The sequence below is a fragment of the Canis aureus genome, chromosome 24 (genome assembly GCF_053574225.1).
Source record: "Canis aureus isolate CA01 chromosome 24, VMU_Caureus_v.1.0, whole genome shotgun sequence".
In the NCBI taxonomy this organism is placed as follows: Eukaryota; Metazoa; Chordata; class Mammalia; order Carnivora; family Canidae; genus Canis; species Canis aureus.
Window position 1 is genome coordinate 34,018,205 of NC_135634.1, and position 14,762 is coordinate 34,032,966.

Consider the following 14,762-nt stretch of genomic DNA (forward strand, 5'->3'; position numbering starts at 1 on the left):
TAGCTATTATGTTTATCAGCTGTTCACTGGAGTGAATACTCTCTCACCATTATCAAAGAATTCAGAGCACTGATCATCCCGGGTGGGACATTTCCCCATGAAGCAGTAGCCTTTTGCATTCTTGCAAGGAAATCCATTTACTTGGAATTTGTCCTGAGGACATGCAGTAGAGTGACCAGTACACACTTCAGGAAAATCACATTCATCTTTTGCTGGTCTGCATATGGACCCTGATTTTTTCATCTGTTGAAAAAAAAGACTAATAAATCTTGGACACATTAGGTATGTTAAGTTTCAGTAAGTAGGGGAAAGTTTGACCCACTTAATTTATCTAAAAATAAAAGTTTTAAGTTTGGATCATGACTTTCATCTCTATTCCACTGAGAATTATTATCATTTGTAAATACATTTGGTTTTTATGTAATTTCAGGAAAGACACGATGGTGTTTTTGAAAATCTGTATTAGAACAACATTGGGCAGAGTTGGAACAGACATAAAATGGAGAAATGAGCAAGTGTTTTGTTCATTTTGCTCTAGTACATACCATCCCCAGCACACATACAACTGGGAGCCCCTACCTATCTATAATGAGGAAACTCCATTCCCAATAAATCAGATCTCTCCATATGAACTGGAAAAATTCTCTGACTCATTCCTGGATGAAAGTGCATTATTCAGCCTCTCAATATGCATTTGATTGTAATGAGTCCTAGAAAGATTTGAAAATGAATAAGACATGCTTCCTTTCCTTTGTGAGTTTACAGTACAGTGAGTTGAAAGAGATGTCATTAAAACTTTGGACAGAGTCATTTGGATTCCTGATTGCCTTACCTAGGAATATATTTCCATGTACTAGTCACTCTCACTTTCCAAGTCCAGTATGATCCTTTTCCCTTCTAGTTCACTGTTGTTGGAATGCCACCCCTCCCTACCACCACATCTGAGCTGAGGTTAAATAAGTTGGTAATGATTTACAAAGGAACAAGAATAATGTTGATCATATAGCTCTATTCCTAAAAGACCAAGTGATACCTACATGCTTCTTCACTTTCCTGACCATGGGATTGCCCAGGACTGAAGTCAGAACATCTCAGAAGAGGTTTTATTTGGGACAAGCAAGCCTAACCCTGATTTGGGATTAATAGTGTAGGGTCATTCAATGGATGGCCAATTCTGTGGTCCTATGTACACTTAAACTGAAAATGGAAAACCCATTCCTAGCAAAGGTCCTTACCTGACAAGATTCACAGCATTCTCCTTCTGCACAAGTAAATCCTGGCTTCAACACACATTTGTTTGCATCACAGCAAGGATTGGTACACTCCTGGAAATAATCAAAAAGATAAATTGTTTTGTACTTAAGGTCCTGTTTAATAAGTTGTTCTGTGTAATTTATTATTACTTGTCTTTCAGAGAGAGAGGGGGAAAATCTCAAGCAGACTACCCACTGAGCATGGAGCCCAATGTGAGGCTTAACCCCAAGACCCTGAGATCATGACTTGAGTCAAAATCAAGAATTGGAGACTTAACTGATTGAGCCACCCAGGTGCCTCTATTTTCTTCCAAATTGGCTGTTTAGTACTCCATGCTAATGAATTTTCATCAGCAGTATACAAAGTTCAAAGTTTCTGACCTTCCATTTTCCTGATGATTTCCATTCTTTGAAAGGATCTTGCTACTTCTCAATTCTAAAAGTTTAATAATAGAACTTCTGAAGATCTAATTTCACATTTTCCTCAAGATTTTAAGTATTTCAAGTGGAACTTTGTTGTTGTTTTTAATACATCATTAAATAATTAGCAGGAAGGATGCTTAGGCCCTATGTACTCTAAAAAATTAAAATAGCAAAAGAAATTGTCTGCATCCTGTATTGTAAGGTACTTCATGTGTTGGAATCAAACTGTAGAACCATTCTAAAGAATGTGCATAGGCAAAAGCACCATTTTCCAAATTTAAGAGCCTCTTTACATTTAATCTGAGACATTTGAAAACTAGTTGTTGCAACTTCTTTACATGTCACTGTCCCCACTCTGATCATATAGTCTCTGATTCACTAGGCTATTAGACTTATTTTGAATTAGTGTCTAAGTGTACATACTACAAATGTCGTCTTCAGACCAGCAGTATCAACATAACCTTGCAGATTGTTAGTAATGAAGGATCTCACCCTCACTTCAGGCCTACAGAATCAGAACCCATGTTTTAAAAATGTTCCCAAGTGATTATATATATATATATATCACTAGGGAACTTATATATATATATATTTATAAATATAAATATTTATATTATAAATATAATAATTTGAGAAGTGGCTGTCTAAGATCCATACCTATATGATAGGCTCTTAAGAGAAATAGCTTCTATGTTGGAGAAAAGCAGATTAAGAATTACTTTAAAATTTATCTTAAAGCCATGTTCTAAATGTTCCAGAGACCAAGGCTGTAATAAATATGTGGAAGGTTAGAAGGGTTCTTCTCGGTTAAGACAGTTTTCTAATGACATGAACTGTCCAACTGGGATATAGACCAGCCTTATAAGGCCCCAAGTAAAGCTCAATTGCCTGACTGTGGAGAACAGATTCCTATTATGCATGAGATCAGACTTAATGGCACCTACAGGCCTTTCTTACAAGAAGAACCAATTACCATATAAACCAGGCAAATATAGTACTGTGGATCTCCAGTAAGATCATTATACACAGTTCATGACTTGGTAAGATGCCTTGTAATGAGGCCACACCAGGGACTCATTTCAAAATGAGACAAAAAACACATTCTTTAAAACTTTACAAGGAATATCATGGTTGTTTAATGGCTACCTCCTTGCCTACGTTCAAGCTAAGCATAAACTTTGTAATTTAAAGATATTATTTGCAAATACCTGAATGGAGCCACAATCACACTCTTCTCCTTCATCCAACTTCTTGTTTCCACAATATGGGTAATCACTTAACTTATCAGAAAATGGAATATTGAACATGCATGTGGGATTATAATTCTTCAGGTGTTGCAGGTACTGAATTCTGTTGCATTTACTAAATTTTATTGCAGGAATGCTAGATTTAGATGAATTAAAAAAAAGATTAATTTTATCAATACACAGTGGTGGAACAGCTATGAAACTTTTATGAAGAATTTAGAAAGGATAAATATAAATGAAGAACTCTAAAAGTTCATTTACTTCTCCTACTTTGCTTTACTGTTATAGGAGAGTAGCAACTGCGCTTTTGTTATAGAAAATGTCTTATTGAAACAGCCAACACATGATATTCTGGTAAACATACTCTGACTATATATCCTCCAGAAAGTCCTTCCAAAGCCCACAGTTCAGACTGAATGTGCCTGCTGCTCCTAGATCACTTTTTATTTGTTTCTCTTGACATAACCTATATATTTGTTTATCGTTTATACAAGATTACAAGCTTTTCAATGCAGGGACTATATTTTTTAAAAAATAAGCACAAATTAATATAGTGCCTAGCACAAACTAGTTCTCTATAAACATTTGTTGAAATAAATCATTTATTTAGGATTTTCTTACACATCATAGGAATGCACTATACTTCTCAAAAGTTTAAAGATTAATAAGACTAAAATTCATCTCCCTTCTGTCTTCCTTTTGCTTTGACTCCCTTGCCATTATTGAGACATGATGGACACAGATGAACTTTTAGAGTCTTAAATACATTACTTTGGAATGGTGGGGCCCTGAAAAATACTGCTAATTATGTAGATAATGCTATCAATTTAAATATCAGTTACTTAGTTCTTATTCTACACCAGTCACTGTGCTTGGGTGCTTTCACTATTTCATTTAATCAATATGGAGAAGTACTGATCATCATCATAAACACTTTTCTTATATGCAATGTACTGTGTATTCTCTGTGAGGGAGTTAAAATATGTATAAAGTTTAGGACCTCGCTGCAGGTAATTCACAGCACGATGGGGGAGATATAGGACATTCATTTGTTCTGTAACTATTTATAGAGTACCTAGTATGTATCTGGGGCTTTTCTAGATAGTGTGATAAAACAGTGAAAAAAAGAAAACAAAACCCTCTGACCTCATGAAATTTATATTTTGTTGGAGGAATAAAATAATAAGTAAGCTAAGTAGGTAAAGCATAGACTAAAGCATATCACTTTAGATAGTAATTAATACCAAGAATGGAAAAAACAAAACAAAAAAGGAAAGGATGGATAATGACATAGTATGTATTTGAGGAGACAGGATCGAAAAATTGGATCCGGTGGTTGGAGAAGGTTTGGCTGAGAATAACATTTGAGTAAAGATTTGAAGGAAGAAAGAAATTAGAGTTTTTTTTTTTTTAAGATTTATTTATTTATTTATTTATTTATTTATTTATTTATTTAGAGCGAAGAGAGAGGCAGAGACACAAGCAGAGGGAGAAGCAGGCTCCATGCAGGAAGACTGATGTGGGACTCGATCCTCAGTCTCCAGGATCACACCCCGGGCTGCAGGCGGCACTAAACCGCTGCGCCACCGGGGCTGCCCAGAAATTAGAGTTTATAGCAAAGATGATAAAACAAGGCACATGGAGTGTATTTTTCTCCTAAGCACCTTAGTATGATTTACTAGTTAATCATTGTATACTTTTGCAATATACTCAGATGGAGTTTTAGAATTTCTTTCATCATGTCACTAGGACAGATACTATGAACTGATAAGATTTAGCCCCCAAAGGGAAATAGCCTATCATGGCTGGTTTTGTAATAGACTTCATGGAATATATTAGTAAAATTTTCACATAATAACAATATATACCCACAATATGGAGTTCTAATCAAGAGGCATGCCCAAAATATTTAAGTGTCTTCTCTACATTGTTTGAGCCTTACCTTCCACCACGATCCATCACACATCTCTCAAAATTACAGGTACATGGGTAATCATCATGCTTCATCCCAAAGTTATGCCCCAGCTGATGTGCAATTCTGCTTGCAACTACATTTAGGTCAGGCAAAAGATCCTGAGGCCAAGAAAAGATGTATGCTAGAAATCTCTATAAGATAATACACTTTAGTACATAGTGTTTTGAACTATTGGTTGAGATCTGGTTTCTAGCTTCTGATTAACTAGAACTTATTTGAGAGACCATCGACTTCATCACATTCCAGTCCTGCCCTAAGTTCTTTTAATTATATAGTGAGATTGGGTAAATGATCTTTTGAGGGTCTCTAACTCTCACATTTTGAAATTCTTTTTTTGTGGCATAGTAATAGTCATTGTTGGATTTCTATAAACTCATTCTTACAAACAGCTAAAAATTATTACTAATGTCCTACACAATACACTAAACATTATTGATTTGCCTTTTATATACTAGATATTCAAAGAGGGTAAAAATAAAAAAATATGTGATGTTCATATTTTTAGAGTACAGTCTTATATTGCACAGTAGTGGTATGTGATGATGAACAACACTGGTTTACCTTCATTGTTTATCTATACCTTTTATAAGACATTTCTTTTCCTCTTTAATAAAGGAAACATAGCAGTATCATTGTGATATATCTTGGTGGGAATATATGACAGAATGAACATGTTTCCTTTCTTTCTCCTCCTCCTCCTCCTCCTCCTCCTCCTCCTCCTCCTTCTTCTTCTTCTTCTTCTTCTTCTTCTTCTTCTTCTTCTTCTTCTTCTTCTTCTTCTTCTTCATTGGCTCCATGCCCAGGCAGAGCCCAACACAAGGCTTGAACTCATGATACTGAGATCAAGACCTGAGCTGAGATCAAGAGTTGGATGCTGAACTGACTGAGCCACAAAGGTACACCTGGTCCCTTTCAATAGGAGACAGAAAATTTATAAAACTTAAATTCAAACTTTGTGATTAAGTTTAATAACAAATAAAACACAGCCTACCTTAACAACACTGGAGGAGTAATAGGGCAGACATATGCCCTCTGAAAAAGAAGTTCCTTGTGCATGTGTGTAGAGCCACTTCCCACTATAAAAAAAGATGCAAATAAAAAAAAGATGCAAATACACTCTTCAGTCTGAGGCAGTAGTTTAATTAACACAAAGATTGAATTGCAATGAATCCTCATAATGCTAGTGACTTTGCACATTAAAATGTCTTTTTTTCCCGAAGTTCTAGAATTCAGAATGATCTTAATTGTTATTAAGTTCATTTAAAGCTTGTGGCATATTAGAGGTATTGAATAAATCAGTACAATCTAAAGTTGAAATCCTGAAAAAATAGAACTTAAAAAAATAATGTGAGAGTCCAATTTTACATGGCTTACTCTACACTCAGCTTTAGATAAAACCACTTAAAAGGCCAAAAAATTAAGTTAAAAGTGTTTGGAAGGAAAAAATACAACATAGTAACTAGACTCAATACTGAGATTAATTACTTAGCTATAGTCGAAAGTTTTAAAAAATTTTAATCAACCATAGAAACTCATAGAGCATTAGGTAACCATAATCAAACATTTAAAAGAGTTGTCATGTGAACTATCCTTGGCTTACCTAAAAATACAGATATAGATGTGTGTACTAAGGGAGTCCAGACTTGATACACTTTCGAGAACATTTAGAATTGGACCACTTTAAAGAGCCATTATGAACTGGAAGACCACACTTGAAATATAAGTAAGAAGATTCAAATATGAGAAAGGTGGTCAGGCTAGATGATCCCTTTTAATCTTTAACTCTTTTGATCAAGAAGATACACTTTTAGTCTCAGTGTTTAGCTATGTATCTTGGAGGAATTTAAAATGTCTGTCTTCTTAGACGCTAGAAATCTTGGAATAGAATACTGTGTATAAAGATGAAGCATCAGTGTAATACAATCTGGATTCTGATTTTGCTCATGGTTACTTAAAACAAAAATCACACACCATGATAATGCCATATATATTATTTCATCACTCATCTATGTGAATATAGATAAGAGGACATACAAAAAACTCAACACATAAGAAATCCCAAATATGATGTCCAATTAGACATTTAGGAGAACTTTCCTCATTTTCCTATTTGCAGACATACTATTGTTGTGAGAAGCTTCTACTCAGAATGAGGCATTCATGAAAGTAAAAAGTTTTCTGCTTACAGCCATGTATTATTTCTAGACTAATTTATTATTTTAAAACACATGTCCAAGAAATAGGCAAAGAGGATAATCTTGCCCAAAATAAAGGTTATTATGATATTTTACTTTAATTTCTATAGTTTTAGAACATACTAGTGAATGAATATCTGTGTCTCAGTCAGGTAAAACTATCCCCCTGGATATATATGCTGTGGGCCATCCCAGATATGAAAATCAGAAATGATATGACTTTGGAGGTGTGGTTCACTCTCAACAGTCTGCCAAAGAGCTGGAGCTGATCTCCAACTACAGGTTTTAGAAGGCTCACAGTTCTGAGTTCAAATTGAAAGTTAACATTTAAATAATGCTAAGAAGCATATTTGTAGGCTGTAGGAGAAACACTGCTATTATAGGAAGATGAAATAGGTAAAGTGGGTACCATTGTTATATAGTAGCTTTAAGGGCACTAGAAGAAATGTTAAAAAACTCCATTGCTCCAAAGCTGTGCTTTCATATTTTAATTAGGATAATAGGACTATGGTTAATGCAAGGTTAAAGTCAATTCAGCTCCACAATTATTTATCTTTTCCTTATAGACTGAGTAGTATGGTTATTTTGAATTACAAAAAATGATTTTAAAATGCCCCCCCCCCTTTTTAAGAATGACTTAATATTGTTGATAAATCCAAACCCTTGTTTACTTAGGAATATTAAAGCTGTGGAAGAGATGCTCTTGAAATGCTTTTCATTGGATAAGGACACTTTGTTGAGGGAAAATGTCCAGAGAATGAAGTGCTTTCTCCGAAATGTAGGTTTTGGTGGAGTATTGGAATGGCATAGTGCAGAAGAATAAAAGGAGTTAGTGTTGGATGCTGATAAATAAATCAATTATAAAAGTATATTGCTTACCTAATGACATTTTCAACCCTTCCCAGAAATGTAAATGTGTTATGTTTACTTTCTAGTATTAATCAGTATTAGAAAGAAAGACTATTAAAAAGTTCATTTGGAAATAAAACGAATAAGCAACAACATACTTTTTAAAACAATTGATATTTTGTGACTGTGTACTGTGCAAAAGTCAATTGTTTTAAAAAGTATGTTGTTGCTCATTCGTTTTATTTTCCTTTTTTCTAATCCACCTAGAGTATGCAGAAAAATAGAGCACTTACATACCTGAGTAATAGAACATGATCAAAGTTATTCCTTTTTTTAAGGATTATTTCTTGCCAAGTTGAAAAACGCAATAAGGTGTTTTCTATATTTGAATCTATGTGTACTTTATCTTCATTTGTCCATATTTCAAGTCCAACCAATGTCACATGAATGTCCAAAATTTTATAAATCTGTTCAAAGGAGAAATTAATTTTCACAGAGTCAATTTACAGAAGGATAGTTCATCATTACTATATTCCTCTACAATAAAAAAGTAATAATTTTAACATGTGAAGTACTGTAACAAAAAGTGTAGGCCTTATTTTACAAATGGTTATATTGAAACAGAACGTAGAGTAAATTGCTCAGAATACTGAGTGAATTGCCATGACCAACAAAGAAACTTAACTAAAAAAAAAAGAACAATATGGTTCCCTTTGAATATCATAAACCTTACAGTCACTGGGCTCAAGATGTGTCCAATAAATAATTTAGTAAAACTCTGAGATTATAACTGACCTGAAGATGTGAGTTTACTAACAGTGGCACACAGAGGAATGAATGTTCTTTATCTATCTCTCTATTTAAGTCATTAGTTAGTTCTATGGCAAATTAGAACTGATACTGGCTTTTAAAAAGCAATAGTTTTGTTTGATTTTTGGAGCTACTTTGTTGCCTGAGAAATCTTCTTGGAGACTGCTCAAAACAGATGCAAATAGCTATAGCCCATAGCCTTCTCACTCCATTCCCATTTGCTTTTGTAAACACTAAGTTGGTAGATCCTCTGATGCCAGCACAAAGAAGACAGAATTGAGGCAACTATTAAGAGGATTTTTAGACCAAAAAAATGTTATATCAATTTTATATTTCATAATAGCCAGTACAAAGTAGGCTGAAAGAATGAATGAAGAACTATGAACATTGAGTTAAGAGTAGAAATGAAGAGGTCACTCACTCAGTATTAGTAGAGGATGCAAACAGTTATTAAGAAGTGTGATACATCCTGGGTATAGCAACACTGTGTTAAGTATCTAATTTTCTTAACCTGCATAATGTGAATATATTGAATTCTACCTGTCAACATAGTCCAACAAAGTCATTTCATAAGCATGAGAACTAGGCCTCCTTTAAACTCTCATGAAGTTAGGCCTTTAGTGAAATCATGATCTCAAATCCATACTGGAACCTATAATGTCTATTCCTTTTGACCCTGACTTTACTGTGGAATAAACCTTATAAGTGAGGTCCCACAGAAACAATTTCTTTTAACCTTGCTCATTGGAATCTCTACAACTCATAAGTGAGCTTTAGGCCCATAAAACTGGGGAAAGTGCAAATGGTAACAAAATTTGTCATCTGTCATCCTATGAATGTACTCTCTTCTAATGAGAAATTATCCTATAAAATAAAACCCTGATGCATCTATAGAATGCTAGGATGGGTTTGGAGATACCCATTCAGGAAATTGTAAAGAGTTGATTCGTTCTTCATAGTAAAGAAAAAACTTTGAAATTTCCTTTTTTTTTCAAATATTTTATTTATTTATTCATGAGAGACACACAGAGAGGCAGAGACACAGGCAGAGGGAGAAGCAGGCTCCCCACAGGAAGTCCGATATGGGTCTTGATCCTGGGATCCCAGGATCATGCCTTGAGCCAAAAGCAGATGCTCAACCACTGAGCCACCCAGGCACCCCAAACTTTGAAATTTCTAAGATAAAAAGGTAAAGGCAATATGAAAGTAAATGAGAGAGGATACAGTAAAATAATGAGTATGTGGAGGATAAAGGACCAGTATGACTTCCCAATCTAAACTGGAAATCTTTAGTAAAAGTTCAGTAATATGCACCCAGTTTTGTATGTATGTTTACTTTGCCAATGGGAACCCAAAGAGAAAGACTGAGTCTTATATTTAGATCGGTGTTAGGGTAGTAATAAAGACAATTGCAAAATATAAGAAACAGAACAAGAGGAGTTTGAGCTGAGAGGCAGAGGAGCAGAGCTGATCAACCCCAGAGCAAAGTCAGTACCAGGCATGAGCCCTTCCACACTACACACACACAGGGGGATTAATTCACACACAAAGCCAAGAGTAGCTCCTGGGATTTCCTGATTGAAGATTGGGAAATTGAGAGTAGCCTAGGCAAGACAACTGAGACATAGCCCCACTCACCATGGGGAGTCTTCTCATTGGATCTGACCAGAAGAGATGGTGACATTCCTGAAAGGTGTGTGAATCAGTGATGGTTTGAGAAAGAAGTGGATAGGTGGAGCTGATTACTTTCAAAAAAAGCCAATACAGATATTCCTTGATTTTTGAGTTTGTTTTATGCCATTTTGCCTTCACAAAAGATCTACATTAGAATTTGTTTTCACTGGAGAAAAAAAATCTGAAGAAAATTTTTGCTTTCATGAGAAAGGGCAAAAAGGAAAAATAATGCTCAGTGTTTGTTTTGTGGTGAGTCACTATAGAGGCAGCACATACCCTAGGTAGGTGGAACTGCCAAGCTCTTTCTCCAGGAACCATGCTCAGAATCACAGTATCAAGCTGCCATAGATTTGAACTGTGTCTTTGAGCACCAGTACTTTATATCAATTTATTTTGTGCATTTGTTAGCAAGATGTTACCTAAGGTACCAGAAAAGCCTAAAAGAGGTTGTTTTTTGGCTCAAAAACATTCCCATATAAATTAATAGTAATTGTTTCTTTGATTTGTGCTATTTTGGCCTATGAAAGTTTTCTCCTAATATCTGAAAATAGAGCATTCCTGTTAAATCTTTCATAGGAATGCTCTACTTTCAGATATTAGGAGAAACCTATACCAAGTGTGGAGGCTTCCTGAGTTACACACAGGCAGGGGAATTAATTTTTAGCCAAGGCGAGGGTAGTTTCTGGCCCCTTCTAACTGGAGAGCCTCTTTGGGAAATTGAGAGTTGTCTGGAGTCGCTACCCAGGCAAGGAGAATGAGACATAGTCCACCCATGGTGAAGAGAGCCTTTTTGTTCCAACTGACTGAAGTTTGGTAAAACACATGAAAGCTGTGCATCCCAGAAAACTCCAGAAAGGCACAAGAGAAAGGCAGACATAGCCTATAGTTTGCAGAGCAAAGCCAGTGGCCCTGTTTGGCTGCAGCTTTTGGGGTGCAGTTTAGCTTAAGTTAAGACAACAAAGATATAGTCCAGCTTTAAAGCTGCTTTTTCTATTGCACCAGGACAGGGAATCTAACTCATAGTCCTGGTCATCACTGAATATAGTTTTCAGTATGTCCCAGCAGGCAGCCTAACCAGAGCACATGGGAAGGTGTGTAATCCGTTCAACAGCCTTATGTATAGTTGACACTTGGACAGATAGCACAGGGCTTGGCTTCCTCTATAGAACAAAACTGATGTCCTTCTCTGATCAGGGAATTCTGTGCACATTCTGAGCTGTTTTGTGCCCCCAAACAGTGAGTTGTGTAGGCACTGGGCCTTATCCAGGGAAAGTAATTCATAGTTCCATGTATTACTGAATATAGTACTCACTTTCTGGTCTAGTAAGCCTGACTAGAAAATACAGGCAACTGGGGAGCCCATTCTGCATCCTCACTTGGCAAGGGAACCAAGCTTGCAGGGCTATACAACTGTTCTTAGCCAGTGGCATAACTTGCTTCTCCATCCTCAGAGATGAAACTGTTATATCCAAAAATAGACCAGAGTAGAAGCATAGTCTTCTCAAAGACATTATCTGCAGACACACACACAGAAACCCAAACAGAGCTGAATGGTAAAGAACTATCTCTGCCAAAGAAAATCTATACATCTGGAAGAATCTCCCAGATTGATATTTTATGTAAACCTCATGATAACCTCAAGGGAAAACTTTCTGATAATTAGATGCATACAATAAAGAAGTCAAAGCATACCAATTACCAATATCAAAGACATCAAAATACAGAAAAGGACAGTAGGATAAGAAATAGGGAAGAATGGATCTACAAAACTAAGAAAACAATTAACAAAATGGCAATAGCAAGTCCCTACCTATCAATAATTACTATAAATGTGAATAAATTTAATTTCCCAATCAAAAGATATAGGGTGGCTGAATGTATAAAAAAGCAAAATCCAACAATATACAGCATACAAAAGACATGTTAGACCTAAAGACACACATACACTGAAAATGAAGGGATGGAAAAAGACATTTCAAGCAAATAATACCCCCCCCCAAAAAAAGCAAGGGTAACTATGTATATATCAAAGTAGATTTTAAACTAAAAATGGTAAAAAGAGACAAAGATCACTACATGATGATAAAGGGGTCAATATATCAAGAAGACATAATTGTAAGTATTTATGTGCCCAATATTGGAAAATCTAAATATAAAAACAAAAACTAAAAGAACTGAAAGGATAAATTAAAAAAAATGTTTTAATACTCCACACTGAACAATGGATAGATCATCCAGACAGAGAATCAATAAGCAAACAGTGCATTTGTACAATACTCTAGTCCTAACTGATATATACAGAACATTCTATCTAACAATAGCAGAATACATATTCTTATGTGCACATATTTTTTAGAATAGATCATATGTTAGGTTTTAAAACAATTCTTAGCAAATTCAAAAATCATTAAAAAATCTTACCAAGTATCTTTTCTGAACATAATGGTATAGTACTAGAAACCAATAATAAGAGGAAAACTAGAAACATGTGAACTAAACAACACTCTCCTGAACAATTAATGGATCAAAGAAGAAATTAAAGGAGAAATAAAAGAGCTTCTTAAGACAATGAAAATGGAACACAATGTGAAGAACTTATGGGATATAGCAAAAACAGTTCAAGAGGAAAGAAAGTTCATAACCATAAATGCCTACATTAAGAAATAAGAAACATCTGAGGTAAACAACATAACTCTACACCTTGAAGAATTATATATTAACAGCAACAACAGAAACAGAGTCCAAACATAGCCAAAGAAAGGAAATAATAAAGATTATAGGAGAAATAAATGAAGTAGAGAACAGAAAAACATTGTAAAAGATTAGCTAAACTAAGAGTTGATTCTTTAAAAAGATGAAGAAAATGGACACATCCTAACTAGACTAAGGAAAAAGAAAAGGGACAAAGATCAACAAAATTATAAATGAAAAAGGAGATTACAATGGATACCACAGATATTTAAAAGATAAGAGGCTGCTATGCACAACTATATGACAAAAAACTGGACGCCTAGAAGAAATGCAAATATTCTTGGTACTATATAATGTACCAAGATCAAATCAGTAGAAATAGAAACTCTGAATAGACTAATTACTAGTAAGGAGATTGAATCAGTAATCAACAATATTCTAATGAAGAAAAGTCCAGGACCAGTTAGCTTTACTAGATCAAACATTTAAAGAATTAATATCATTCTCAAACTTTTCCAAAACAATCAAAGAGAAGGAAACACTTCCAAACTCATTGCACTAGACTAGCATTAGCCTGATACCCAAATCAGAAAAGGATATTATCAGAAAAGAATACTGCAGGCTAATACCTCTGATGAGTATAAATGCGAAAGTTCTCAATAAAATACTGCCAAGCTGAATTCAGCAACACATTAAAAGAATCATTCACATGATCAAGTGAAATTTATCCCTGAGATGTGAGGATCATTCAACATAAGTAAACCAATGAATGTGATACATTAATAGAATCAAAGAAATGAATCATAAGAATCATATCTCAGCTTGGCAGATTAATTTCATTTGTTATTTAAAAAAAAAACTTTTAACAAATTAGGCATAGAAGGAACATATCTCAACATAATCAAGGCCATATATGACAAACCCATCTCTAATATCATGCTCAGTGGTGACAGGCTGAAAACTTTTCCTCTAAAATCAAGAAAGGGGAACCTGTGTGGCTCAGTTGGTTAAGAATCCAACTCTTGATTTTGGCTCAGGTCATGATCTCGGAGTCATGATATCAAGCCTTGTTTCAGGCTTCACACTGGACATGGATCCTACTTAATTTAAGTTTCTCTCTCTCTCTCTCTCTTTCTCTCCCTCTCTTTCAATCTCTCTCTCCCCCTCTGCCCACTCCCTGACTTTCATGTTCTCTCTCTCTTTCTCTCTCTCTCTCTCTCTCAGAAGAAGAAGAAGAAAAGAAGAAGAAAGGAAAGAAAGAACAAAAGTGTCCACTCTTACCATCCTTATTCAATATAGTACTAGATGTCCTACTTAGAACAATCAGACAAGAAAAAGATTAAAGGTATCAGAATTAGTAAGAAAAGAGTAAACCTGTCTCTATTTGCAGCCATGATTTTATATATAGAAAATCCTAAAGACAACCAAAAATGATTAGATGTAATCAATGGATGCGTAAATTTGCAGGGTACAAAATTAACATGCAAACATTTGGTAGCATTTATATACAATAACAAAGAAATTTCTGAAAAAGAAGCAAAGAAATTGATCCCATATCCATGAACATCAAAAACAATAAAATTTGGGCAGCCCGGGTGGCTCAGCGGTTTAGCGCCGCCTTCGGCCCAGGCTGTGATCCTGGAGA

The 14,762-nt window shown here is 35.0% G+C and overlaps 1 protein-coding gene across 2 annotated transcripts in view; it reads right to left on the bottom strand.

Annotated features, from left to right (window-relative positions):
* Nucleotides 1–14,762, bottom strand: part of ADAM7 (ADAM metallopeptidase domain 7) — a 62,385-nt gene that overhangs the window by 16,316 nt on the left and 31,307 nt on the right. For both annotated transcript variants that reach the window (XM_077868815.1, XM_077868814.1), the window contains exons 9-14: nucleotides 8,240–8,409; nucleotides 5,890–5,974; nucleotides 4,866–4,996; nucleotides 2,885–3,059; nucleotides 1,236–1,325; nucleotides 48–243 (exon numbers count right to left, since the gene is read on the bottom strand). In XM_077868815.1, coding sequence (XP_077724941.1) covers nucleotides 48–243; nucleotides 1,236–1,325; nucleotides 2,885–3,059; nucleotides 4,866–4,996; nucleotides 5,890–5,974; nucleotides 8,240–8,409 — 847 coding nt within the window. The remainder of the gene's footprint in view (nucleotides 1–47; nucleotides 244–1,235; nucleotides 1,326–2,884; nucleotides 3,060–4,865; nucleotides 4,997–5,889; nucleotides 5,975–8,239; nucleotides 8,410–14,762) is intronic.